The 26392-nt window shown below is 38.9% G+C and overlaps 1 protein-coding gene across 2 annotated transcripts in view; it reads right to left on the bottom strand.

Annotated features, from left to right (window-relative positions):
* Positions 1-26392, bottom strand: part of ddx10 (DEAD (Asp-Glu-Ala-Asp) box polypeptide 10) — a 246547-nt gene that overhangs the window by 90272 nt on the left and 129883 nt on the right. For both annotated transcript variants that reach the window (XM_043691861.1, XM_043691863.1), the window contains one exon: positions 1437-1568. In XM_043691861.1, coding sequence (XP_043547796.1) covers positions 1437-1568 — 132 coding nt within the window. The remainder of the gene's footprint in view (positions 1-1436; positions 1569-26392) is intronic.

Here is a 26392-nt window from a genome sequence, read left to right as displayed (position 1 = left end):
TCAAGAACCTCGGTGAATAATCTTTTATTACCTCATGCATCTTGAAAGCCACTTTCAGAGTTTGACCACAAGCACTTCTAAACAACTTTCCACCAAATGATTTGCCAGCAAACTTCCGGGGTAGCTGCCGGGACTCCTCTCTTCATTATCTTACTTAAAAACTCTTCCATTCGATGCAGCTTGCCCAAAGATTTCCTTGAGTTTTTCCCCTCTCCTTCCAACTCTTGGTAGCATCCTACCTTAGGCTTTCAATTTAAACTATTAATTAAGTAGCAACAAGCTGAAGTGCTTTATGCTTAGGATAGACAACACCTCCTAAATTTATCAGCTCATTGTTACATTACTGAATTGGGAACACTGCAGGAAGCAGGAAATGACGCACATCATTCTCCAAAAAAAGGCGTGGCTCAATTGTTGATACAGAGCAACATTTGCAGCATTATTGGAAAATTGGCCAGAATCGGTATCATTTTTAGGTATAAAAAGAAGTGTGGAGCTTGGATGACAAGATAAAAACTGGAAAGAAAAAACATCATTTCCAAAATAACATGTTCTGTAATGTGATTCAATCATGGTATGAATAAACTAATAGTAACTATACTAGCTAACCACACCTCAAATAATATAATTACATTTTTGTCGCTGTTTCACTAACCATATTCAAATATTTATCGATGGAATGGTTATGATTCAATACAATATTAAAATGAAATTGACCCAAGTTAGTCAAGCACGACAAATATTTTGGAACAAATAATTTCATTACAATGACAAAAATTTAGATTTTTCACAAATACTCCATGATGTAATTGCTTTAAATGTAGATTTAATAAAGAAATCCTTTTCTTATAATCTAACTGTTGACATAATTTCCATGACTTTAAGATAACTATGAAGATCATGAATATTAACAAGTAGCCAGGCTGTACTTCACAATTTTAAAAACATAAGCACATTATTAAAGGGCATATCATTGACCAGTGGCAGTTGAGGGTTGAGTTAAGACATAGAATTTGATAAGATTTCTGACAGCTTCAGAGAAAAGATTGCCTACAGGGAAATTCAAAGACTTTCTGAAAAGATTCATACTGCTTGATGTGTACCACATGATTCAAAACATTTATTTGTGACTAGTTGCTGTCTCTCATCTTGTTTAACAAGCACTTCATTTTTTTTTCAAGTAAAAGTGAGATACAATAAATGCTGAAAATCTGAAATAAAAACTTTAGTGCTGGAAAAACTCAGCAAGTGTGGACAGAGAAACAAAGTTTACATTTCAAGTCCAATATCATCATCTTTGAAACAGTTCAATGTTTTAAGAATTTATTTAAGGTGTGAAAATATGTTCAACATAAAATGTCAGACTAAAGTTTAATTAGTGTAATAAAATAAGTCACAGAAATAACCCACTTTTTGTGTTTCTACCTGAAACTCACCTCTCCCTCTTCATTGAAAGTGATTTTCGTATTCACTTTAAATTTTTTCTTCAGGACCTTCTTTGCCTCTTTGACTTTTGTTTTCTTTGTTTCTGTTTTCTTTATTTTGTCTTGTTCTTTTTCATCAGGTTTCTACAAAATTAAAAAAAAAATTGGCTACACAACCAAAATTCTGAATGGACCACTACAACTTGCAGCAATCACATACATTTTGACAAATTAATATTTGCTTACAAATCTATAATATTTACAATGAATGTTATAGCTCTGATACATCTGTAAATGCTTCTCTTAAAATTCAATACCACTTGAGTATGTCCTACTCAAAAACGGCACACAATGGAAGGGAGGGAGGAAGGGAGGAAGGAAAAGAAAGAAGTGCTAGGCAAACAAAAGCAAAACATTCACCAAGTCATAAACGTACAATTTTTTTCACTATTTCCAAGTTAGTAATTCCTAGGAAAACCAGCAGCAGAGGTGTCAGAACACTGTCATTTTTTTTGTTACTGTTTTCAAGTTAGTATTGAAATAACATACAACTAAAAGCATTTCATTGTGAGGAAGGAGTTAAACAATTCAGAAAACCTTTGGGTGAAATATAAGCTCTAAGCAAAAATTGTTAAAAGTAGTCTACAAGAGGCCTGGGAGTATGTAAGCAGAGAGTATAAATGATTTTGCCTGTTCTAATTTTAATTCAGTTACCTGAACCGTAAAGTGCAAGCTGGACTCAGTTGTGATGCCCTTCATGTAAGATAACCTGCAGTTACTGTTCAGGCCCCCGTGTCAAGAGCTATTTTGATAAAATTCTATAAAACACCTACCAGCAAAACGTTAGCAACGTTAACAGAAAAGGTGAAAAAGAAAACAGGTTTTAAAAAAACATTAATCTACCAAAATGAAAGCATTTTCAGTCATATGGCATCTTTCACAAACTCTACGTGTATGGAATGAGCTGTCAGAGGAAGTGGTGGAAGCTGGTACAATTGCAACATTTAAAAGGCATTTGGATGGGTATATGAATAGGAAGGGTTTGGAGGGATATGGGCCGGATGCTGACAGGTGGGACTAGATTGGGTTGGGATATCTGGTCGGCATGGACGGGTTGGACCAAAGGGTCGGTTTCCATGCTGTACATCTCTGTCACTCTATATTCTACATTTTGTTCTATCATCCTAACATAGTTACGTAATGTCTGATTTGTTTGGCTAGAATACAAAACAATATTTTTCACTGTATCTCAGTACATGTGACAATAATAAATCAATCTAATCAAATCAGGACAGGCTACTTTTGCGACACAGAAAAATGTGGTGGCTACTTACTAAGTCCCACAAAATGAAACACATGTTAAGATCATCTGTTTTATTGATATTGAGAAATAAATGTCAGACTGGACACTGAGAACAGCTCCTGCTCAGTTAGTGTTATTGGATCTTTTACATTCACAAGAGGGCAATTGAGACTCTCATCCAAATGACCTGGCAGTCTTATTGGCAGAACTGGAAACGTAAGAGGACCATGCTAGTGATAAGCTGACGTTCCAGACTATTAAAGATGGAGTAGCAGAACTCATGCATACTTGTCATATGACTGTGCCAACCAGAGATTCGGCTACATAGAGAGCAAAATCATGGAAAAGCCATCATTCAACATTGACAGCTCTCAATGAAAGGATCTTGATGCCCTGATAGTAATGTCTAAACCTATGAGAAAGTCAGAAGTGCTGTCAACTGGAGGCAAAGTGAAGTTGATACAGCAAATAGAAACTTGTGGCACAAAGCAAAACACAAGCCATCACTATGGAAGGGGGATTCCACTGTTGAGCAAGTCAATGATTCAGAAATGGAAATGTGTTGCTGGAAAAGCGCAGCAGGTCAGGCAGCATCTAGGGAACAGGAGAATCGACGTTTCGGGCATTAGCCCTGAACGTCGATTCTCCTGTTCCCTAGATGCTGCCTGACCTGCTGCGCTTTTCCAGCAACACATTCCAGCAACACATTTCCATCTCTGATCTCCAGCATCTGCAGACCTCACTTTCTCCTCAATGATTCAGAAACACAAGGGAGACACCTTGGTTTGCAAGCAAACATTCTCTCCTGCGAGGAAGTATGTTAGAACAGCTACCTATGTATTATGCACGTTAAATCTCTTGTTAATCACTAAAATATTAACCAAATATATTAACTCAACAAAATCAAGATCTGATTTTATTGTAGAAGTTTATAAAATAATGAGAGATATAGAAAGAATTAATGGTAGTTTTTCCCCCCCTAGGATGGGGGATTCAAAACTAAGGGCTACATTTTTAAGGTGAGAGAGAAAAAAAGAGATTTAAAAAAGACATGAGCAGAATCTTTTACGGAGGGTGGTTCGCATGTGGAATGAACTTCCTGAGGAACTGGGTGAATGTGGTTACAATTATAATATTTAAAAGACATTTGGAGAGATAGATGAATAGGAAAGGTTTGGAAGGATAAGGGCCAGCAGCAGGCAGGTGGGACTAGATTAGTTTGGGATTATGTTTGGCATGGACTGGAGGACCAAAGGGTCTGTTTCCATGCTGCATGACTATGATTATGACTGGCGATTGGCCGGAAATAACCAATTGTCAAGGATTTTCAGTTGTTGACACAGGTGTACTACTTTGACAGAGATGTAGTTTACCAAGGCAATAAGACTAGGGCTTAAAATCTTAAATAATCAAACTTGCTACAGGATTGTCTGAAATACAAGGCCAAAAATGGAGCCAAAAATGTCACAAGGATAAGAGGTTGCTTAAACCTGCTCTTAATTTCTGAACCACCTCAGAGAACAAAACAAATGGATGGAAAATCTTTAAGAGCAGGAGAACAAAACTGTCAAACATCCAGGTTGACAGTTACATCATCAAGCAGGAATACAAGAGATGATACTTGGCTGGAGAGAGATACAGCTATATTTCCCTCGTCTCCAATTCTCGTAAAAACAAACAGCAAGATGCAATAGTTTAACTTCATAAAACCTAATTTCTAACTTGAAATAAAATTGTGGACATAAAGAAAGGCTTGAAAGCAACACATCTGTAAAAATATTACAACACATAATTTAGTGGAAGAATAGATTTAAATCTTCCAATCCTCCCCGCCCCTCCCTCGAATAAGGAAGGATTCTTTACGACCTTCTACAATTACTTTATAGAAACTGCTTCAACAAGAGGATTCCATTAAAGCAAATATGAAATGCATTCACCAGATTTTGAACAGCAAAGGCACTGTGTTCATTGTTCAGCGCACTTCCAATAACCTGCAGAAAACTTGTGGGCTTTCAGGCATCCACCAGCAGTGGACATCAGACAACCAACCAATCTGATAATTTACCAACAGCATTGAAGTTCCGAATGGTGGTGGTGAGACAAAGTTGATCACAGTCAACACATATTTGAAGATAACTCAGGAATAATCAACAAAACATAAAATCTTGTGTGTTTTACTGTTCTCTCCTGGCCAATTTCGAAAAATGAAGGGGTAGGGGGGTGGATTGGGCAGCTGCTTCTCAAAATCCAGCTTTGGCTGCAACTGTGCCTCCTTATTTCCACCATAACAACTGTGAGTCCTGAGAGCATCACTTTTATTTTTAAAGTAAAATTCAAAGTTAAAATGAAGACAAGATAATAGAAAATAACAAATAGAAAATCTCTATCTGAAATATAATGGTTATGCAATCTGCATAGAACAGATTACATAAAATATAAGGCAAAAGTGAGGACTGCAGATGCTGGAAACCAGAGTTCAGATTAGAGTGGTGCTGGAAAAGCACAGCAGGTCAGGCAGCATCCAAGGAGCAGGAAAATCAACGTTTTGGGCAAAAGCCCTTCATTAGGAATGCAGGCAGAGAGCCTCCAAATAGGTGAATGGGGGTGGGGATGGAGGTGATAGGCCAGAGGGGAGGGTGGAATGGATAGGTGGGAAGGGAGATTGGCAGGTAGGACAGGTCATGAGGACAGTGCTGAGCTGGAAGGATGGAACTGGGGTAAGGTCGGGGGAGGGGAAATGAGGAAACCGGTGAAGTCCACATTAATGCCCTGGGGTTGAAGTGTTCCGAGATAGAAGATGAGGCGTTCTTCCTCCAGGCATCAGATGGTGAGGAAGTGACAGTTGAGGCGACTCAGGGCCTCAGCAGAGTGGGAGGGGGCATTGAAACATTGGGCCACGGGGCGGTGGGGTAGATTGGTGCGGGTGTCCCGGAAATGTTCCCTAAAGCGCTCTGTGAGGAGGCGTCCAGTCTCCCCAATGTAGAGGAGACCGCATCGGGAACAACGGATACAATAAATGACATTGGTGGGTGTTCTGGTGAAACGTTGATGGATGTGGAAGGCTCCTTTGGGGCCTTGGATGGTGGTGAGGGAGGTGGTGAGGACGTAGGTTTTGCAATTTCTGCGGTGGCAGGGAAAGGTGCCAGGAGGGGAGGGTGGGTTGTTGGGGGGTGCGGACCTTCCAGTAACTCCTTACTTAAGACCTATAGTTGGTGGAAAGGTTTTGGGGACAGTAAGGGTGTGCTTGCCACAGAATTCCTATCGTCTGACCTGTTTTTGTAGTCACACTATTATGGCAGCTAGTTCAGATTGTTTCTGGGCAGTGGAGCTAACACGTCTATGGTTTACCATTTTAATAGCAGGGGACTGACTGACGGTAATGCCACTGAATGCGAAGGGAGTGACAGTTAGATTCACCCTTGCACAAGGTGGTTATTCCCTGATACTTGAGTGACACAAATATTACTTGCTACCCAAACTTGAATATGGCCCAGATCTAGCTACATATGGACACAAACTGTTTCAGCAAGATGGGGAATCATTGTTTGCTGAAGAGCAAATGATTGTTGAGCAGTGTGCTATCACCAACGAATATTAATGAGCATCCCTATTTCTGACCTTAAGATGGAGGAAAGAGAAGTGATGAAGCAGCTGAAGATGGTACTATCTGGAAGAATTTACGTGGTGATCTGGAGCTGAGATTACCGGCTTGAATTCTGAATTTTGTTCAGAATACAACATCAATAACTGTTACCATCACATGGGTTTTGTGCTACAAGAGTTTTGATGTTTCATTTAAAACAGCAGTACAGTACGTTATTATTTTCCTCTGCAATTATTTGTGAGCACCCAAGTTTACTTCAAGGATGGTATCACAGTTGATTTCGCAATCCATTATAAAACAGTTCTGACACATGATGCCCTTGATAATTTATCACCCCTTTCAGCTAAGCTCCTGTTTGTACTGTAAGTGCCTCCCTGTGTTCAGTCTGCACTGTCATTACAAGCTTGCCAAGGACACATGAATAAGGATGGTTGTATTTAGAAGTATTCATGCAAGGTGAACACTTCACTTAAAAGTGGAATGCTTCATAAATTGTGTGTCATAGTAAAACAAATCATTTAAAATTTGTGGGTTACTCATGCTAACTAATTTACTTTAATACTAGCGCCTTAGAGTAAAATTTATTCAACTATGACTGTCCTATGGATACAAATGCTTATGGCTCTGGTAAAAGAAATCACTTTCTGATGATATATGTCAAGCAGATTCATTGTTACAAATTTGAATTTATAACCGTAAGGTCTTTGTTTCACAGCATGAAGTACCAAACCTCTTGACATAATGAATACGGTAAGTCTAATCCCCTGGTCATTTCTAATGAAATTGCTATGCTTTGTACTTAAGTTTTATTTTTGCATTTTAAAAATAATGTTGGTCATTTTCAAAATGCCACTTGTTCAACAATTATTTTTGCTGATTCTTTTTTATTAATTTCACTTAGACAAAGCTAACTTTAAAATTAGCTTCACTGCACAGATCACAACTATGATAAACATGAAATATGTTAGTGCTGAGTGATGCAAAAGTATAGCTTGCTTCTTTTGACTATTTATGTAGGTTAAAATAGCCTTTTCTTTGTACTTACTTTACTAACCCAACAAACTGTTTATAATTTAAAACACAAAAATGTGTGTCACTGTTATATTACTTCAAATTTTGTGAGTACTTGTTAACCAGATTTGAAGAAATTTTCAGAATATCTGATTCTTTCACCATTCAAAACAATGTTCAGAACTTAGGGTCTGCATGACATTCATATGTGACATTATTCAACTCTGTACTTCACTTACAAACAAGGTATACAGAGAACTTGAGGGGGCCTCTTGTGGCACAGTGGTAGTGTCCCTAACACTGAGACAGGAAGCCCCATCTTTTCCAATAGCATCTCTGAACAAGTGGATTAAAAATATCTACAAGGGCTCTGTGTTACACTGGCAGTGTCCCCGCCTCAAGGCTAGAAGGTGTAGATTAGAATCCATCTGTGCTGGAGATATGTCATGTCATGTCTGAGTAGGTTGATTCAAAACACTGACAAGAGTTTTTGAAAAGGGCTCTTGAGGCAGAGTGGTGGAACTCCTACCTCTGGACCAGAAAGGCTGGGCTCAAGTCCTACCTAGGTCAGAAAGATGTCATAACATATGAACAGATTGATTGAAAAATATCGAGAAGTGCCACACATTGCAAGTTAAATAGGACTCACAGGAAGCACAAGTTGCAAAAGGCAGAATGTTACCATTACGATATTCTTTCCATTTTTTCATTGACAAGTCTAAACTGGTAATCAGCAAAAAACTCACAAAGTACTCAATGCAATTGCAACAACACAATTTTCAACTATATAAAAACGTGCCAAGAAAAGGCAACATACCACTCTCTGCTAAATTACAGTATATAGAGGTTCTGATGTCCAATAACTTGTCTACCTGCTTTTTAAGACATCAAATGGCAGATGGAAAGCCCAAATTATTGAGAGAGAAACAAAACTTCAATACTTTAGTTGAATAAATTCAAAATCACTCAAGAGTTCTAATGAACTAAAAATCATACCTTGCCTTCACACTAAAACATTTTGCCCGGGCATGAACAGTTTCAGCTCAACTTAACTCTCATTAAAGATTGCTATTTCAATCTAAAGATACTCTTCTTTGGGATTTAAAATAGATACATGCCAGGTAATGCATATTGCTGTTTTAAATTCAAGAGGAGAGTCATTGCTTTAAATGAGCAAAATAAATTGCATTGGAAAATGTATCCAAATCTATTATTCAAAATCTTGAATGCAAGTCAGAAGTTACTTTATTCATTAATAGACACAGTATTTCAGATAAAACATCCTTCTTCATTATCATAAACCAGCAAGTGATATGTAAGTCACCCATGGACATATTTATAACTTGCAGATCACAAAGATTCAGCATCTAAAGCTGATATCCATAGCATTCCTAGCTAATTAGTAAACAGAGGGGAAGAGGCAATTATGCTCTTGCAAAGTACATTGTTTTCATAATTTTAACATGTCGTGAACTTCGTATTTTACACTGAAGGGCAGTGCCAAACATAACTAATAAATTCAATACATAATGTTTGCAATATTCAGACATTTCTGCATGGTGTTCAGACTCCTCTAAATCTAAATAATAACATGTATTACATTGATATGTTGCATACATACGTAATTCCTGAAGAAGGGCTTACGCCAGAAACGTCGATTCTCCTGCTCCTTGGATGCTGCCTAGCCTGCTGTGTTTTTCCAGCACCACACTTTTCAACTACATACGTAATGCTCATGTTTCAAATAAAATCTTCTGCTGGGGATCACTAAAGCATATGCTATCTGGAAGAAACCTGTTTTTTAAATGTACAAAGCTTCTTACAAACAGAAAAGACTAAGAATATGGCAGTTAACTGTCTGGCATGACATGGCCATGGACTTGAAGATGGGATTCATATCTATCACCCCAAGTAAGACATACCAGTTGGAAACAAAATTTAATGCAGAGAAATTCAAAGATTCTATTTGTCAACTGGTCTTTGTTCAGCCTAAGAAAAGTTTCCACATTTTGCCAGACGTTGGCATTGGTGAATGGTATTCGGTCAACTTATTGTTTGAAATGAGCACTTCCCAGGATTCCATGTTAAACCTTTATGAATGCTTTCCTTCTTTCGGTTTCCAATTGAGTTGAGGCATGTCAAATTCAAGCCAGCTTAACTGATCTTTGATCTTACTCCCTGAAAACATGGCAAAACTAGGAGCTGAGTGTTTGAAATCTTGTGGGGCATATAATGGTATGAAGGCTGTAGAATTTGAGATTTGCATGTTGTTTTGTGGGTATATAGTGTCCAATTCCCAAAATATAGAAGAAACAAGAACAATGCAACTTTCAATTTACAATTAGTCTCAAGTTCTCATCTATATTTATCAATACATAGTTTTCTGTAAAACCAGAGCAGGCATTCCTAAATTGATGAAGCTCATACATAACTAAGATGGGTGGGTTGCTGCCAGGTAAGTAAATTACTGCTCTGGATTCATTTCTGTTCAATGAACTGAAATAGTGGTGCGTAAATGAAGTGCCACCTGGAACATAATTTCAATTTTCTTCAGACTGATTGATGGGTCGTAATTCTGAGCTACAGACATAGAGCAGTTGCTGATAGTCGGGTATAATAAATGGACAAAGAAATGAACAGTCACAGACTGAACATTCACAGCAATAGCTTATTTAGTTGTAAACTTTGCTTGTAATCTTTTTTCAGTTCAACAGCTTTCCACCTGTCTTGGTGTATAAATACTCCTCAGAGGTTGTGGCAGAGAAGAATAGCTCAAACAGTAAATGCAAATACACATACACAGTTTTATTTAATTCCATTGATGGATAAAGTGTCAGGCAGCACCCCACAACTTTTAACTGGCAAATCATAGCTAAGTACTTGCCAAAAATGTTGGCTCCTGTCTGTTAAAATGTCATCCCCTTTTGTAAAATAAACAAATGCTTATTCATTATATTTCACCCATCTCTATCTTGCACGAAGAAACCACACCCGCGATGCTGTACTAAATGCATAATTTACACTGTGCCTCAAGCAGAATATAGCCTGTGGTAGTTTTCTTCAGATGACACAGGTAGAATATTCTCGAGCACAGGCCACAGGCAGAAATAATATTGTTGTAGTTAACACCGCAAAGCAGTCATCATTATGTTTGTACAACATGACAGAAAACACATCCTTCAATTTGAGGATTAGGGCCCAAGCACTGCACTACATTGGCACTGAGGTGGATACCTCAACTCATCTAAAAGGAACCTGGATCTACACCTGAGGTGCTGAAAGCTGCAAGGCTACAGAAGAGATGTAAGTAAGCGGGATTAGAAAAGGCACCTAGTTTATTCAGCTGGCATTGATATGAAGTCGCTTATTGGCCTCTTTCTGTGCTGTAACTTTGCCATGGCATACCTCACATTTCCTTCAAAGATATTAGGTATGAAACTTCAACATTTAGGCTGAACAACATTAGGAGAGTAAGTACACACTGACAAAAATCACAGCAATTCACCAAGATACCTCGCTACCTTAAGGACAATTGGACGTGGGCAACAAAAGTTAGCTTTGCTAGCAATGCTCATCCCAAAAATGATATTTTAGTTGTGTATACAAAAGCACCATTCTTCACTCAGATCAAATTCTGTATGCTTTGGGAAGCACTGTTGTTTAATACGTAGCCTCAGCCCTTCAGGATATTACCAATATTTATGTGGAGTCCTTCACTTCTTTCATTTTAACTTGTAATCTGTTTTGGATGTTAACACACATATTTCATTACAAGAGCTGCACGAGTTTTCACAGATATCTTCTGTCAAATCAATGATGACAACATATTTTTGATTGAGTGTTTTTTAAGACAGATAATTGGATTTCAGCTGATCATCTAGTGCTGAGGTCATTACTGTTTGCTCATCACCCTTTTGCCTGCCTCATCAAACTGTGGGATAGAAACATAGAATCCAGGAGCAGCAACAAGCCATTTGGTCAGCCACCATTCAATATGCTGGTCCTCTTATCTCAATGTGATTTTCCCCACTTTCTCCCCATATCCTTTGCTCCCTCGAATATCTAAAAAATTATCAATCTCTTTCTTGAATAGCCTTCACAGCATTCTGTTTTAGCAAACTCTATCTTCTGAGTGAAGAAATGTTTCTTCATCTTATTGGTCTACCTCTTATCCCGAGACATCCCAATTAAGACAAACATCTGTCAAGACCCCAGAATTTTATATGTTTCCATCAAATCCCCTCTCATTCTTCTAAACTCTAGTGAATACAGGCCCAATTGTACTGATCTCTCCGCGTATAACACACCTGCCATCCCTCATAATAGCCTCGTGAACTTTTCCTACATTCCCTCTATGGCAACTATTTCCTCTCTTAGGTAGGGAGGGCTTCACACAATACTCCAAGCATGCTCTCACCAAGGTCCCATATAACCACAATAAGCCATCCCTACTTATAAACTCAAATAGCAGTTAAATGCTCATGAAACTTTTTACATGTTCGAGACACACAATGATGGGAGCCACAAATGGAAGCAACCAGACAAAATATAATTGTTGCAACAAAGAGGTGGTTGCAGGGTGACCGAGCTGGGAACTAAACATTCAAGGGTATTTAACAGTTAGGAAGGGGAGTTACAAAGGATGTGGTGCAGTATCATTGACAACAATGTGCAAGTTCAGTACGTTGGTGGGAAGGAAATTTGGATCAGAAGAATCAGTTTGGGTGCAGCAAAGAAACAATAAAGGGACCATAAGCATTGGCAGTTGATTAGATTCCCTCCAGTATTGAAACAGGCCCTTCGGCACAACAAGTTCACACTGACCCTCCGAACAGTAACCCACCCAGAACCATTCCCCCACCCTCTATTCACCCCAAACTAATGCACCTGACACGGTGGTCAATTTAGCATGGCCAATTCACTTGACCTGCACATCTTTAGACTGTGGGAGGAAACCGGAGCCCCCGGAGGAAACCCACACAGACAAAGGGAGAATGTGCAAACTCCACATAGACAGACAGTCGCCTGAGGCGGGAATTGAACCCGGGTCGCTGGCGCTGTGAGGCAGCAGTGCTAACCTCCGAGCCACTGTGCCACCCCAGTTGCTGTCTAAAGGCCTCCATACGCAAGTGGGAACATAAGTCAAGGTCATGGTATAAATTAGGGAATTAGAAGTGGTTGCAATAAGGATAATCCAATAATTATGGGTGGCTGCAATTTACAAATAGATTTGGCAAATCTAATGAGCACGAAGGCTATGGAGGACAAATTCATGGAATGTGTTAGAGATGGCTTCCTAAAGTACCATGAAGGGTTTTTGCCCGAAACGTCGATTTTCCTGCTCCTTGGATGCTCCCTGACCTGCTGTGCTTTTCCAGCACCACACTGATCTAAACTCTGGTTTCCAGCATCTGCAGTCCCCACTTTTGCCACCTACAGTACCATGCTGAGACTTGGTAAACAGGTTATTTTAAATTTTGTATGATACAATGAAAAAGGGCTAATTAATAACCTTGTTGCAAAAGAACATTTAGGAGCAAGTGAACACGAGTATTAAAAATTACGATCATGTTTTAAATGATGTGTTTCAACTTGAAACAAAGGTCTTAAAGCCTATACAAATGCAACTATGAATGTATGATGGTCGAGGTGACAAAGGTGAACTGTGGCTGAGACAGGAAAATTTGTGATGAAAAGTAGTAAATTGCAAAAATAAAGCAAAATAGTTACTGAGACTTTCTTCATGACAAGAAATTCTGGGGAAATAACAGAGGCTTAATGGATTACTAAGATTGAGGAACAGAAAGATAACAGTATTAGTAAAACAATAGTATTGCAAAAATTAATGGAGTTGACACCATATTGATGAATTCTTGAGAGCCAATGACCTATACTCCAGAGTGCTGTATGCTGTGGGTGCAGAGATGGTAGAAATAACAGTGATCATTTTTCAAAATTCTAGAGACTTGAATGGTGCCTGCAGATTGAATGGCTGCAAATGCTACCCCACTATTTATGACAGCAGCAACAGAGGAAATTGGGAACTCTAGGCTTGAAGCCTAGTATGTGTGTCTGGGGAAAACTAGAATCTATTAAAGGGATGCAATAACAGGACACTTAGAGTATAAAGATCAGATTGCCAAAAATCCACATGGTTTATGAAAGAGAAATCACGTTTTTTCAGGATGTTACTTGCAGACTAAATAAAAGGGGGTATTGGTACATGTGATTCATTTAGATTTTCAGAGCTCTTTTGATAAAGTTTCACACAATAGATTAGTAAACAAAATCAGAGCATAGCACTATAGGAAGCTATCTCTAACACATTACGTGAATTTTTCCTCCACCTCATTAGTACAGATTAGATTTACCAAATCTATTCATAAATGACTAATAGCTGGACTATATGAGGAGAGCATGTGCTGTACTCTCTGGGGTTCAGAAAAATGAGAGATGGTCTCATCAAAACTTACAAAATTCTTATGATTAGAAGCTTGGATACAAGAAGAATGTTCGCACGAGTTGAGCATCCTTTCCAGGGGGATTCTATATCAGATTCCTGAAATGAAGCACCGGTGATCACCTAAAAAAAATCTGAAAGCTCCGAGAACTACAAAGAACTTACCTAAAAATTGTTCAGAGTCTCGGAGATTTCCAATTAGTAGAAAATCACCAAGTAGCTAATATTATCATGCACACTTTAGTGAGAATTAAAATCAAATAACTTACAGCACGGTATAAAAGTCCAGATTCACTACTTCATTGCTTATTACTAAATAACATTGTGCTACTTACTCACAACTGTATATCTATTATGTAGTTCAGCAACATTTGGATTTATTGCCATTCTAAGTTTTAGCTTCCTAGAATATTAATCATCAGCCTAATATTCTGCATTGCATGGGGAGAACAATGGCTCTTTTAACACAGTGTTTTAATTCAACATTGTTCAGTAATCAAGTTTCAAATATACAAGCTAAAGAGAAGAATAGTTTAGAAAACACAGATACTTCTTAATTAGATCCAGGAAAGTTGGTGTTTATTTTGTTGAAAAAAGGTTCAATGCAAGCCATGTTAAGTCCGAAGTGATTCATTGCTAATTCTTGAATAAGCATCACAAATCAAGTTGTAACACCAACTGCTGACTCAGATGCTGGTTTAGAACACTGACTTCCAAAACTGGAGACCTATTTCGTGGCTCAGTTCCAAACTTATTATCAGAGATCGTGAAATGAGTTTTTCAAAGTCTTTAATGTCTTCCCATCCTCTTATGAAATTCAAATTACTGGAAACACAGCTGTTGAGTCTATATCCCCCATTAAGGACTGCTCGTTCATCAGCTTACATCCTCCTTGGTTTATATTGGTCCACACACTGCAAAACACATTTTCTAAGGCCTAAACTTATCTCTGTATATCTCTACTTCACATACTGCCCATAAATACACAACTGCCTTCAGCTGCCTTGCCATGCCTCTGTGAGGACTGCAGATGCTGCAGAATCAGAATCGAAAAGTATGGTGCTGGAAAAAAGTACAGCCGGTCAGGCAGCAGCTGAAAAGCGAGAGTGTCAACATTTCAGGTATAAGCCCTTCATCAGGAATGTGAAGGGGGAAAGGGACTGAGAGATAAATAGGGGAATGGGGGTGGGTTGGGGGGAAATTGGTGTGATAGTGATAGGTGCAAGTAGGAGGTGATTGTGATAGGTCAGTGGGGAGGGTGGAGCAGATAGGTGGAAAGGAAGATGGACAGGTAAGACAGGTCAAGAGGTTGATGCAAAGTTGGAGGGTTGGATCTGGGATGGGGGGGGCGGGATTTAGAAACTGGTGAAGTCAATGTTGATGCCATGTGGTTGTAGGGTCCGACATGGAAGATGAGGTGTTCTTCCTCCAGTTATCAGGTGGCTTTGATTTGGCAGTGGAGGCAGCCCAGGATTTGCATGTCCTTGAGGAAATGGGAGGGGGAGTTAAAGTGGTTAGCCACAGGGCGGTGGGGTTGTTTGGTGCATGCAGAACACAGCTGTTCCCTGAACCGCTCTGAGTTGGTGCTCGGTCTCCCCGATGTAGAGGAGACCACATTGAGAACAATGGATGCAGTAAATGAGGTGGGTGGATGTGCAGGAAAATTGGATTTGAAATAATCCTTTAGGGCCTTGGATGGAGGTGAGGGGGATGGGGGAGGCGTGAGCACTGGCTCTAATTTTTTAAAATCCTTCAAAACTGATCTTTTTCACTAGGCTATCAATAACAGTGGAATCACTGACCAAGAAAGACTAAGATCCACCTACAGAGACATCAACTGTTCTGGTTGTTGTTGTTATCTCTCCCAGTCTCCTCACTCAAAGACTCAGCCCTTTTCTCTTTATTATTACTCTATTTTGTTTTCTCTCATGTAAAATCTTCACAAATCTGTAATATTAAAAGGTCTGCACCACAATCCTATCGTTGCATGCTGTCACTTTTGACTTTGTGCTGCTTCTAGTCAATGTCAGGCATGACAATTAGCGATTGTGACTCCAGCTTTTCATTAACTACATTACCAATCTGGAGTGGCACAGTGGCTTGGTAGTTAGCACTGCTGCCTCACAGCGCCAGAGACACAGGTTCAATTTCACCCTCAGGCAGTTGTGTGGAGTATGTATATTCTCCCAGTGTCGGTATGGCTTTCCTCCAGATGCTCTAGTTTCCTCCCACATTCCAAAGATTTACAGACTAGGTGGATTAGTCATGGAAAATGCAAGGTTACTAGGATAGAATAGGGATATGCGGGCTGCTCTTTGAAGGGTGAGTGTGGATTTGATGGGACAAATGGCCTGCTTCCATACTGTAGGGATTCTGATATCCTCAAATTATAGACCAGAGTTTTTAACGTATAGAAATTCGAAGGGAATACATCTGGACAAGACGCAACAGTCCCAACTTATATTTTATTTCACGTACTTTAGACACTAATCCAAAATATCAAAATCATTGAAGTGCTATCTATTAATTTATGCTCTAATACTTGCTAGTGTTGATAATTTAAATTCTGCACGCAGAAGATAGTACAATACATTTAATTGAACTAGTTTATAGTTGACATATCTCACAAAGAAAAGTCAATATTCCAATTTGTTTCAAGTATAACTGAAATGAATTCACACTACTTGTAAAACAAAATTACAATCCACTTAGTGAAAAATGAAGTACTTATGGTCTAAGCTCCAGCTCATAAACAGCAATGGAACATGTCTTTCAGATCGATGGATAGGAGTGACTCCAGTCATGAAGAACTTTATCTTGGTCACCATGCTGACTAACTCATTTAAAGAAAACATTCTGTTCAGTTAACCAGAAAAAAAAGCCTCAGATTTACAATCAAATCTACCAAGTCACAATCCTAAGTAGCACAGCAGATCTCAAGTTTAAACCACTAACAACCATGAATTGACCCAACTTCCCTATGTTTACTCAAATCAAGAAATCAAACAACATTAATGTCATGTTCATAAAATACTTGATGCAATGATTTCGCCTTCTCCTTTCTCCACCATAGTGGGGCTTGAAGACAAAACCTATGTTTCATCATGCATTTAGCAACCAAAACGAACTTTCCACTTAAAATATTCCTGTAAATAGTTTTAAAATATTAGCTTTTGATACATTAGAAATAAAAAGTCTGCCTAAATAAATGCAAGTTGGCTAAAGTATCCAAAGCATAAGACATGAGTAATGGTAGGAGATTAAAAAACTTAAACAACTGCCTGTATCTACAAAAATAACCCACACTGGCTGAATTTTCTAAAATAAAAGACACAATTTCTGAAAAGCAAACACATATCTTTGTGTTTTTAAACCTAAACAGGACTGGGGAAGGAAGCAGAAAACTGAAAAGTTGGTAAGAGATTTTCCAATCAAAGCTATAAAAAGTTTCCTAATAGGTCATAATAATGGAAGATCAGTACCCTGGTTATTTTTAATTAAATTTGCAAAATTGAAACACCATGTTGAAGCATCAACATGAATTATTCTTGTCATAACTGTGCTACCATTGAAGAGAACATTCCAACAAGAAAGAAAAAAAAACTGCAATTAAAAGGACATCTTTCACAATCTCGGGATACTCCAAAAGAGCTTTACAGAAAAAGAAACACTTTTTTGATATTGTACCAGAGCACCAGCCTAGATTTCTGTGCTCAAGCCTTTGCAGTGGTACTTCAACCAACAATCTTCTGAATTGGAGGTGCGTTCTACTAACAGAGCTATAGTTGTGACTGAAAGGAATGGGAACAGGATCATGCTTTTTCTTGCCAGCTTTAAAATAGACTGGTAAAAGACTAAGAGATGACAAAATCTTGCCTTTTCATAACACAGCAGCAAGAAAGTAGAACCAAAACATGCATAATAAAAAGTTTGCAATTCACAGATTTTCTCATAAATGTTATAAACATATTTATTGTGTTTATCAAAAACATTAATGGCATTTCACGGAAATCTTTCTAAAGTAATTCAGTGAAGGGAAATTTGCTGGTTTTATTTCAGGAGCCTTTAGGGAGGGCATCATAAGTAGCAATAAAAATTGAATGACAGATGAGGAAGATTCTGAATCAGAAAAGAGCAAGTTAATTAGAAAGGGCAGACAAGAGCAACTCAGAACAAAGTAACTGAAGAATTAAACTGCATTTATTTCAATGCAAGAGGTGTTACAGGTTAGGCTGATGAACTCAGGGCATGTGTGGGAACATGGGCCTGGGATGTCATAGTTATTACAGTAGCTTGGCTAAAGGAAGGATAGCCATTCCTGAAGAAGGGCTTATGCCCGAAATGTCGATTCTCCTGTTCCTTGGATGCTGCCTGACCTGCTGCGCTTTTCCAGCAACACATTTTCAGCTCTAATCTCCAGCATCTGCAGTCCTCACTTTCTCCCTAAAGGAAGGATAGGTCTGGCAGTCAATGTTTTGGGTTTTAGATGCTTTAGGAAAGATACAAAGGGAGGCAAGAGAAAAGGGGGAATACATTTTTGATTAAGGAAAACATTACTACTGTGATTAGGATATTTCTGAGCATCATCCAGGTAGAAATTAGAAATAAGAAAAAAAAATCACATTGATGCGATTATTCCACAGTCCCTCCAATAATAAGAGGAAAACGGAGAAGCAAATATGTAGCGATCTCAAATATTTAGCAAGATCTCAGACACAAGAAAGAATAATAGAGGTGAGTAGTAAGGGATTTTAATTTTCCAAACATTGACGGGGACGGCCAGAGTGTTAAAGGCTTGGGTAGCGAAGAATTTGTTAAACGTGTTCAAGAAAATTTTCTTTATCAATATGTAGCTGTACTTACTACAGAAAGAGACAAACTTGACATTCTCTTGAGAAATTAAGGCATAGCTAGTAGTTTAAGTGTTAGTAGGGGAACACTTGGAACCAGCGATCATAAAATGTTAGTTTTAAAGTTATTATGGAAAAGGATAGGCCTTTTATAAAAGTTAATGTTCTTAATTGGAGTAAGGCAAATTTTAAATGGTATGAGACAAGAACTTTTAAAGTTGATTGGAGTAGACTGTTCACAGGTAAAGAGATGACTGACAAGTGGGAGACTTTCAAAAGCACGTTAACAACAGTTCAGAGGTAGTATTTTTCTGTTACAGAGAAGCACAAGGCTGGTAAGAGTAAGGTACAACTAACGAATAAAAATATTGAGGTTCTAGTCAAGAAGAAGAATGAATCATATATTAGATAAAGACAACTGGAATCAATGAATCTTTTGAAAAGTATAAAAAGAGTGTAGGGGCTTTCTAAAGAGGAAAATCAGGACAGCAAATCACAAGATAGCCTTAGCAGATAAGGTTAAGGCTAATTCAAAAAAATTCGACAAAGTACATTAAGAGCAAAATAGCAAAAAAAAGAACAAATAGGGTCCCTTAAAGATCAACGAGGTTGTCCATGTGTTGAACCTCAGGAAGTGGGTAGATACTAAACAAATATTTCATGTCAGCTTTTACTGTAGAGAAAGAAATGGAAGGTACAGAACTCGAGGACATAAATATTGATTTTTAAAAACAGTTCACATTACAGAAGAGGAAGTATCTTACAAAACATAAAGGTGGATAAATCTCCAGGACCTGATCAAAGTGTATCCCAGGACATTCTGGGAAGTTAGGTAAGAAATTGCACAGCCACTAGCAGAGATAATTGAATCATCTAACCACGAATGAGGTGCCGGAGGACTGTTCTGCAGTACCATGTACAGTTCTGGTCACCCTGCTATAGGAAGAATCAAGGTTTGCGTAAAGATTTGTAGCTTGGATGCCGGTTGTAGTAGTTGTAAGTGTGTTCGCCTAGCTGGGAAGTTGATTTGCAGACTTTTCCTCCCCTGTCTCGGTGACATTTTCAGTGCTTTGGAGCATCCTGTGTAGCGCTGCTGTACTGTCTCTTCTGGAATTTATTTGGTTCTGCTCCTGCTGCTTCTGGTTGCCAGTTCCGGTTGTTCCTTGTAGTGGCCTGTATATTGGGTCGAGGTCTATGTGCTTGTTGATGGAGTTCTTGGATGAATGCAATGCTTCTACAAATTCTCTGGCTGTGCTCTGTTTGGCTTGTCGTATGATTGTTGTGTTGGTCCAGTCGAATGTGTGGTCTTTGTCATCTGTGCATGGTTACTAGGGACAGCTGGTTGTGGCAGTTAGTGCTCGCAGATGCTCCAAAGCACTGACGATGTCAGCTAGACAGGGGACGAAAAGTCTGCAGCACGGTCAACATATCCACATAGGAAGGATATTATTAAATTGGAGAAGGTTCAGAAAAGATTGACCAGAATGTTACTGGGAATGGAGAGTTTGAGTTATAAAAATGATCTGGATAGGCTGGGACTTTTTTAACTAGAGCACTGAAGATTGTGGGATTCCCTTAGAGGTTTTTAAAATCATGACAGGCATAGATAAGGTGAATAGCAAACGTCTTTTCCCTAGGATGGAGGAGTTCAAAACTAGGGAACATATTTTTAAGATGACAGGAGAAAGATTTAAAAAGGACACAAGGGGCAACTTTCCTTTTACATAGAAGGGCTCATGTGTGGAATGAAGTGCTAGAGGAAGTGACTGAAGCAGGTACAGTTACAACATTTAAAAGACATTTCGATAAGTATATGAATAGGAAAGGTTTGGAGGGATATGGGCCAAATGTAGGCAAATAGGACAAGCCTAGTTTGGGAACATGGTCTGCATGGACTAGTTGGACCAAAGGATCAGTTTCAATGCTGCATGACTCCAAGTGATTAGATGTCAGTTTAATAGACAACCAGCATTGGACCAGGATATTCCTTTCCATCAAAAGCTCAAATTTCCTGGACCACTGCCACAGAGTCCTTGCATTAGCAGTTTGGAGGGACCAGGTGGAGATGGATTCATATATCCACTGATATGTAGATATTGAGGAACATGAGACAAAGATAAGTGAAATGCAATGGGTTCAAGTCTACATTCTACTTAATTAAGGAGATGCATTTAAACAGCCTGAAGATTTTTTTTGGGGTCTCAGCAAAAATAAAAATGCACGCTAATCATCCTACCCAAAATCATTCAAGCACTAAAATGTATCTCTATTCCAGTAATAGGTCAGCATAACATGAAAGCAGATACAGTCTTTCCCAGTTTACGTTTATTGGCAAGATAATCGCTGACAGCAGTAACTTCTTAGGACAATACAACACCCAATAGATGCATAATGCTCTCCTGGAATTTGCAAAATATGCATTTAGTTATTCACCAGACTCCAATAATAGTGATTAGTTTTATTCTGCTTTCACTTGTTACACAATTTGGAAGTCTCTAGAGTCTTAATCAAAGAAATTTTTAAAATTTGCATAATGATAGCAACACAGATGTGTCCCTGGTTTCATTACAATATTGAAATAAGTTAATTTGATACTGAGAAAACATCTTTGGATAAGACACAAAAAAAATCAACTTCATTAATGCACTTTGCTGAACGCCTCCATTCATTCTGCAAGCATGAGTCTGAGCTGCTGGTTGCTTGCCATTTTAATTCTCAGTCTCAATTACCTTCTGACCTGTCTGCTTTCAATCTCCTACACAGACTCAATAAAGTTCAATTAGAGCTGAAGCAACACCTCTTAAGTTAAGCACTTTACAATCATCCTGACTCAACATCATGTTCAACAATTTCAGACAATAGCCACTGCTCCATTTGTTATTCGAAGAGAGCTGGAATTGATAATAATTTGTCTGTTGCCTTTCACACCTCTCCAAGATCAGTTTCTTCTTTCACTATTTACATATTACCACTCTCTTTTTCCTTGTACCATCATTCTTTTTTCATTTAATTGCTCCTGCCTTCCATAGTGCAGACTTACCCCTTTTGTGCTTTCTTTCTCCATCTCCACACTCACCACTTTTCTCTACCTCTACTACATGTCAGAACTTGGAACCTTAACACCATTTACTTTTCTCCATAGATGCAGCATACCTGCTGTTTTCAGTATTTTCTGTTTATATTAACTCTTTATGTACTATTTCAGTACCACTTGACTATCATTGAAATCTGCTTCATGCTTTATGAATGTCCCTTCACCATATAGATTGCAGCAGTATGAGAATCAGCTCACCACCACCTTCAAGGCTAACAAGGAACAGGCAATTAATGCTGGCCAGCTTGCAATGCTCACATCCCGTTAATGAATTGAAAGAAGAAAATAGAATTCTTTAAAACAAGGGCCTATCCAACATTTAAAGCAGATCCATAAAGCAGGATTGGCAACTCATGTTGCTCCTCAAAAGCATTTTTGGGCAGTGCCCTGTCCAAGCTCATTCTCAGATGTGTTTGGAGTGGGGGAAATCATGATCATCTTTGTTGTACTTGCTTCAAACAGCCCATTTGCTCAGGTTAGAATATTGTATAGGTGCCATGAATTAACAGAGTAACAAATGCTCTTGTACAGGGGTGAATGTGTAGAGGTTATTCTTGTATATCATTATCGGTTTCATCATGGAGATGGGCAGCACTGGTATATTTGTGTGGAAATTCTTTTTGTGGGGTCATACTACATTTTTGCTGTTTGTAAGTTGACAAACTCCTTGATCATTTGTAAGGTGACGGATGACAAGTATGACAAGTAATCAATTAATATGGCTGCTCCCATATAGTGTCAACACACAGCATCCCAACAGCCTGGATAGATTAATTAGTCTTCATGACTACTACCACAAGGTTTTGTAACAGACGTGAAAACAATGCAGCAGAATGAGGCTCTCTGTCAAATCCCATAATGGAAAGGAAATGTTAGGGAGGTGTATACTGCACAACTTTGGAAAGACAGATGTGTCAACAATTGTTATTCTGCCAACTTTTGGAGCACAAAGTTCCATTATGCCTAATAGAAAACTTTCTGCATATCCATTAAAAGAAGAAAGGGTTTTTGCATTGGTAATTATGGTAATTTAGCAAGGCCTGCAAAATGGTACAATAGTAGACTGATTAGCAAGGTTAGATCCCATGGATTCCAGGCACAGCCAGCCAATTGGATATAAAATTGGCTTGGACCGAGGCAGAGGGTGGCAATTAGAGGGTTATTTTTTAGAATGGAGGCTTGTGACCAATGATGTGACACCAGGGTCAGTGCTGGGCCTACTACTATTCGTCATTTATATAAACAATTTGGATGAGAATAAAAGAGGTATGATTAAGTTTACAGATGATCCCAAAAGTGGTGGTATAATGGATAGTGAAGAGGATCATCTAAGAGATCAACAGGATGTTGATCAACTTGGAATGGGCTGAGGGGAATGGCATTTGATGCACATAAATGTGAGGTGTCACATTTTTGCTAAGAGAAACTTGGGCAAGACTTACATAATTAATGGTAATGCTCTGGCGTGCTCCAAATGAAGTGATAGAGATGGATACAATTACAACATTTAAAACATATTTGGACTTGGTACATGGACAGGAAGAGTTTAGAGGGATACGGGCCAAATGTAAGCATATGGGATGGGTTCAGTTTAGGAAACCTGGTCAGGATGGACAAGTTCGGCCAAAGGCCTGTTTCCATGCTCTATACCTCTATGATTCTACAGCACCAAGTACTTATTAACAATTAATGAGAAAATGTTATAATTGCTCAATATGGAGGTAACTCACTGTCAGACAGCTCATTCTCTGCTTTATCCATAAATTCATTGTGTTCAAAAACAGTTCAATGCAAGAAAACAATCAAGTTGCACTATCAAGTTAGAATCCACAGATCAAAATCAAAAATGTCAATTCCCTCCATTTGTAATAAGTGAAACATTCAGTAGGGGACTGCGAGCTGCTGAAAGAAGTTGTGTTCCACTAGAAGGTTGGCCCAAAATTCATCTATGGCACTTTTGCATTCAGGAAAGTAAGAAACTTAGGCAGATGATCAATTTAGTTCAATCAAGAACAGGTTAATGTTATGAAAAATTTCAATTGTTCATCTCTTAAATGGATTGATAGCAAACTCTAGGAGGGACTATGATGGATATATTAATTGATGCTGTTAATGACTGATTGCTTTTCAAAGTGTTGGGGAGAATACAAAGGAAAAATTAGTTTAATTTTATTGTTCATAGAAAACTTGAAATGAGAGCTGATGCCTTAAAGTTATCAGAAGTAGGATATTTGGTGTGTTCTATTCATCAAGATCATGGCTGATCTGATTGAGGCCTTAACACCAGCTTCCTGCTTGTTCCGTTACCCTAAATTGTTTTACGATCAAATGTTTGTTTAACTCAGCCTTGAATTTATTCAATGACCCAGCCTCTAGTGCTCTCTCTGCAAAATACTTCAAAGACACAACTGAGAGAAGAAATCCTTATTCACCTTAGCTAAAATTCAAGAGTTCTATCATTCAAGATTGAGGAGTCATTTCTTTCTCAGATGGTGAAAAAAAAGAGGAAAAAAGGAAGAAGAAAAAAAAGAGAAAGAAGAAAAAAAGAGAAAGAAAGAAAAAAAAGGAAGGAAGGGAGGGAAGAAAGGGAGAGTTTATGGATAGTTTACAGATAGTTTACATGTTACTGAGGATTATATATGAAAGAAATGTCTTTGGTTTCAATTCCTATCAGATCGAACGGATCGGATGGAGCGACACTTAAAGGCAATAAAGAATTTACAAGAGGAAGGGGGATGTGATGGATGGCAGTTGTAGGAAGGGAGAAAAGCCCTAGATACACAGTCAGATAAATGGGTTAACTCCAGGAAAAGTAGAGACGTAGGCAGGTAGTGCAGGAGTCTTCTTTGGCTATCCCCATTTCAAACAAATATGCTGACTTGGAAAATGTAGGAGGTGATGAACTCTTAGGGGAATGTAGCACAAACAACCACTGTTCAGGTATCAAGACAGACTCAAATGTAATGAGGGGTACATCGGGTTCCAAGTAACCGACTGTCATAAGGGTGAAAGGAAAGGCTAGTAGGTGTAACCGACTCTCTAGTTAGAGGCACAGAGAGACGTTTTTGCAGCCAGCAGTGAAAAATCAAAATGATGTGTTGCCTCCCTGGTGCCAGGATCCAGGATGTCTCCGAAAGGGTGCAGAATGTTCACAAAGGAGAGAGAGAGAGACCAGCAGGAGGACATTGTACACATTGGAACCAACGACATAGGAAGGGAAAAGGATGAGATTCTGCAGGGAGAATATAGACAGTTAGGCAGGAATTTAAAAAGGAGGTCCTTGAGGGTAGTAATATCTAGATTACTCCTGGTGCTGCGAGCTACTGAGGGTAGGAATAGGAGGATAGGGCAGATGAGTACATGGCTGAGGAGCTGGTGTATGGGAGAGGGATAGACATGTTTGGATCCTTGGAATCTTTTTTTGGGGTAGAAGTGACCTGTACAAGGAGGACAGATTGCACCTGATTTACAAGTGGACTGGCAGGGAGATTTGCTAGAGCTACTAAGGAGACAGTATATGCCTGTAAGGGTGAAAGGAAAGGCTAGTAGGTGTAGGGAATGCCGGATGATTGGAGAAATTGAGATTTTGATCAAGAAAAAGCAGCAAGCATGTGTCGGGTCTTGAGAGGTTGAAAGAATCCTTAGAGTATAAAAGCAGCAGGAGTATACTTGAGAGGGAAATCAGGAGGGCAAAAAGGGAACATGAGATAGCTTTGGCAAATAGGGTTAAGGAGAACCAAAAGGTTTTTTATAAATACATTAAGGACAAAAGGGTAACTAGGGGGAATATAGGAAATCTTGCTGATCTTTGAGAAGTCCCACATGTGAAGCCTCAGGAGATGTCACTAAAGTATTTTGCATCAGTGTTTCCTGTGAAGGAGGACATTGAAGATTTGGATGTGAGCATAGAGGTATAGTAAGTAAGTTTGCAGATGACACTAAAATTGGAGGTGTAGTGGACAGCGAAGAAGGTTACCTCAGATTACAACGGGATCTTGATCAGATGGGCCAATGAGCTGAGAGTGGCAGATGGTGTTTAATTCAGATAAATGCAAAGTGCTGCATTTTGGAAAGGCAAATCTTAGCATGACTGATACACTTAATGGTTAAGGTCTTAGGGAATGTTGCTGAACAAAGAGACCTTGGAGTGCAGATTCATAGCTCCTTGAAAGTAGAGTCACAGGTAGATAGGATAGTGACAATAGACAATAGGTGCGGGAGTAGGCCATTCAGCCCTTCGAGCCTGCACCGCCATTCAATATAATCATGGCTGATCATTCCTAATCAGTATCCTGTTCCTGCCTTATCTCCATAACCCTTGATTCCACTACCTTTGAGAGCTATATCCAACTCTTTCTTAAATGAATCCAGAGAGTGGGCCTCCACTGCCCTCTGGGGCAGAGCATTCCACACAGCCACCACTCTCTGGGTGAAGAAGTTTCTCCTCATCTCTTTCCTAAATGGTCTATCCCGTATTTTTAAGCTGTGTCCTCTGGTTCAGCACTCACCCATCAGCGGAAACATGTTTCCTGCCTCCAGAGTGTCCAATCCTTTAATAATCTTATATGTCTCAATCAGATCCCCTCTCAGTCTTCTAAACTCAAGGGTATACAAGCCCAGTCACTCCAGTCTTTCAGTGTAAGGTA

The sequence above is a fragment of the Chiloscyllium plagiosum genome, chromosome 6 (assembly GCF_004010195.1).
Source record: "Chiloscyllium plagiosum isolate BGI_BamShark_2017 chromosome 6, ASM401019v2, whole genome shotgun sequence".
NCBI classification, from domain to species: domain Eukaryota; kingdom Metazoa; phylum Chordata; class Chondrichthyes; order Orectolobiformes; family Hemiscylliidae; genus Chiloscyllium; species Chiloscyllium plagiosum.
Note: the sequence above shows the minus strand (reverse complement) of the source record. Positions and strands in the feature narration are given on the sequence as shown.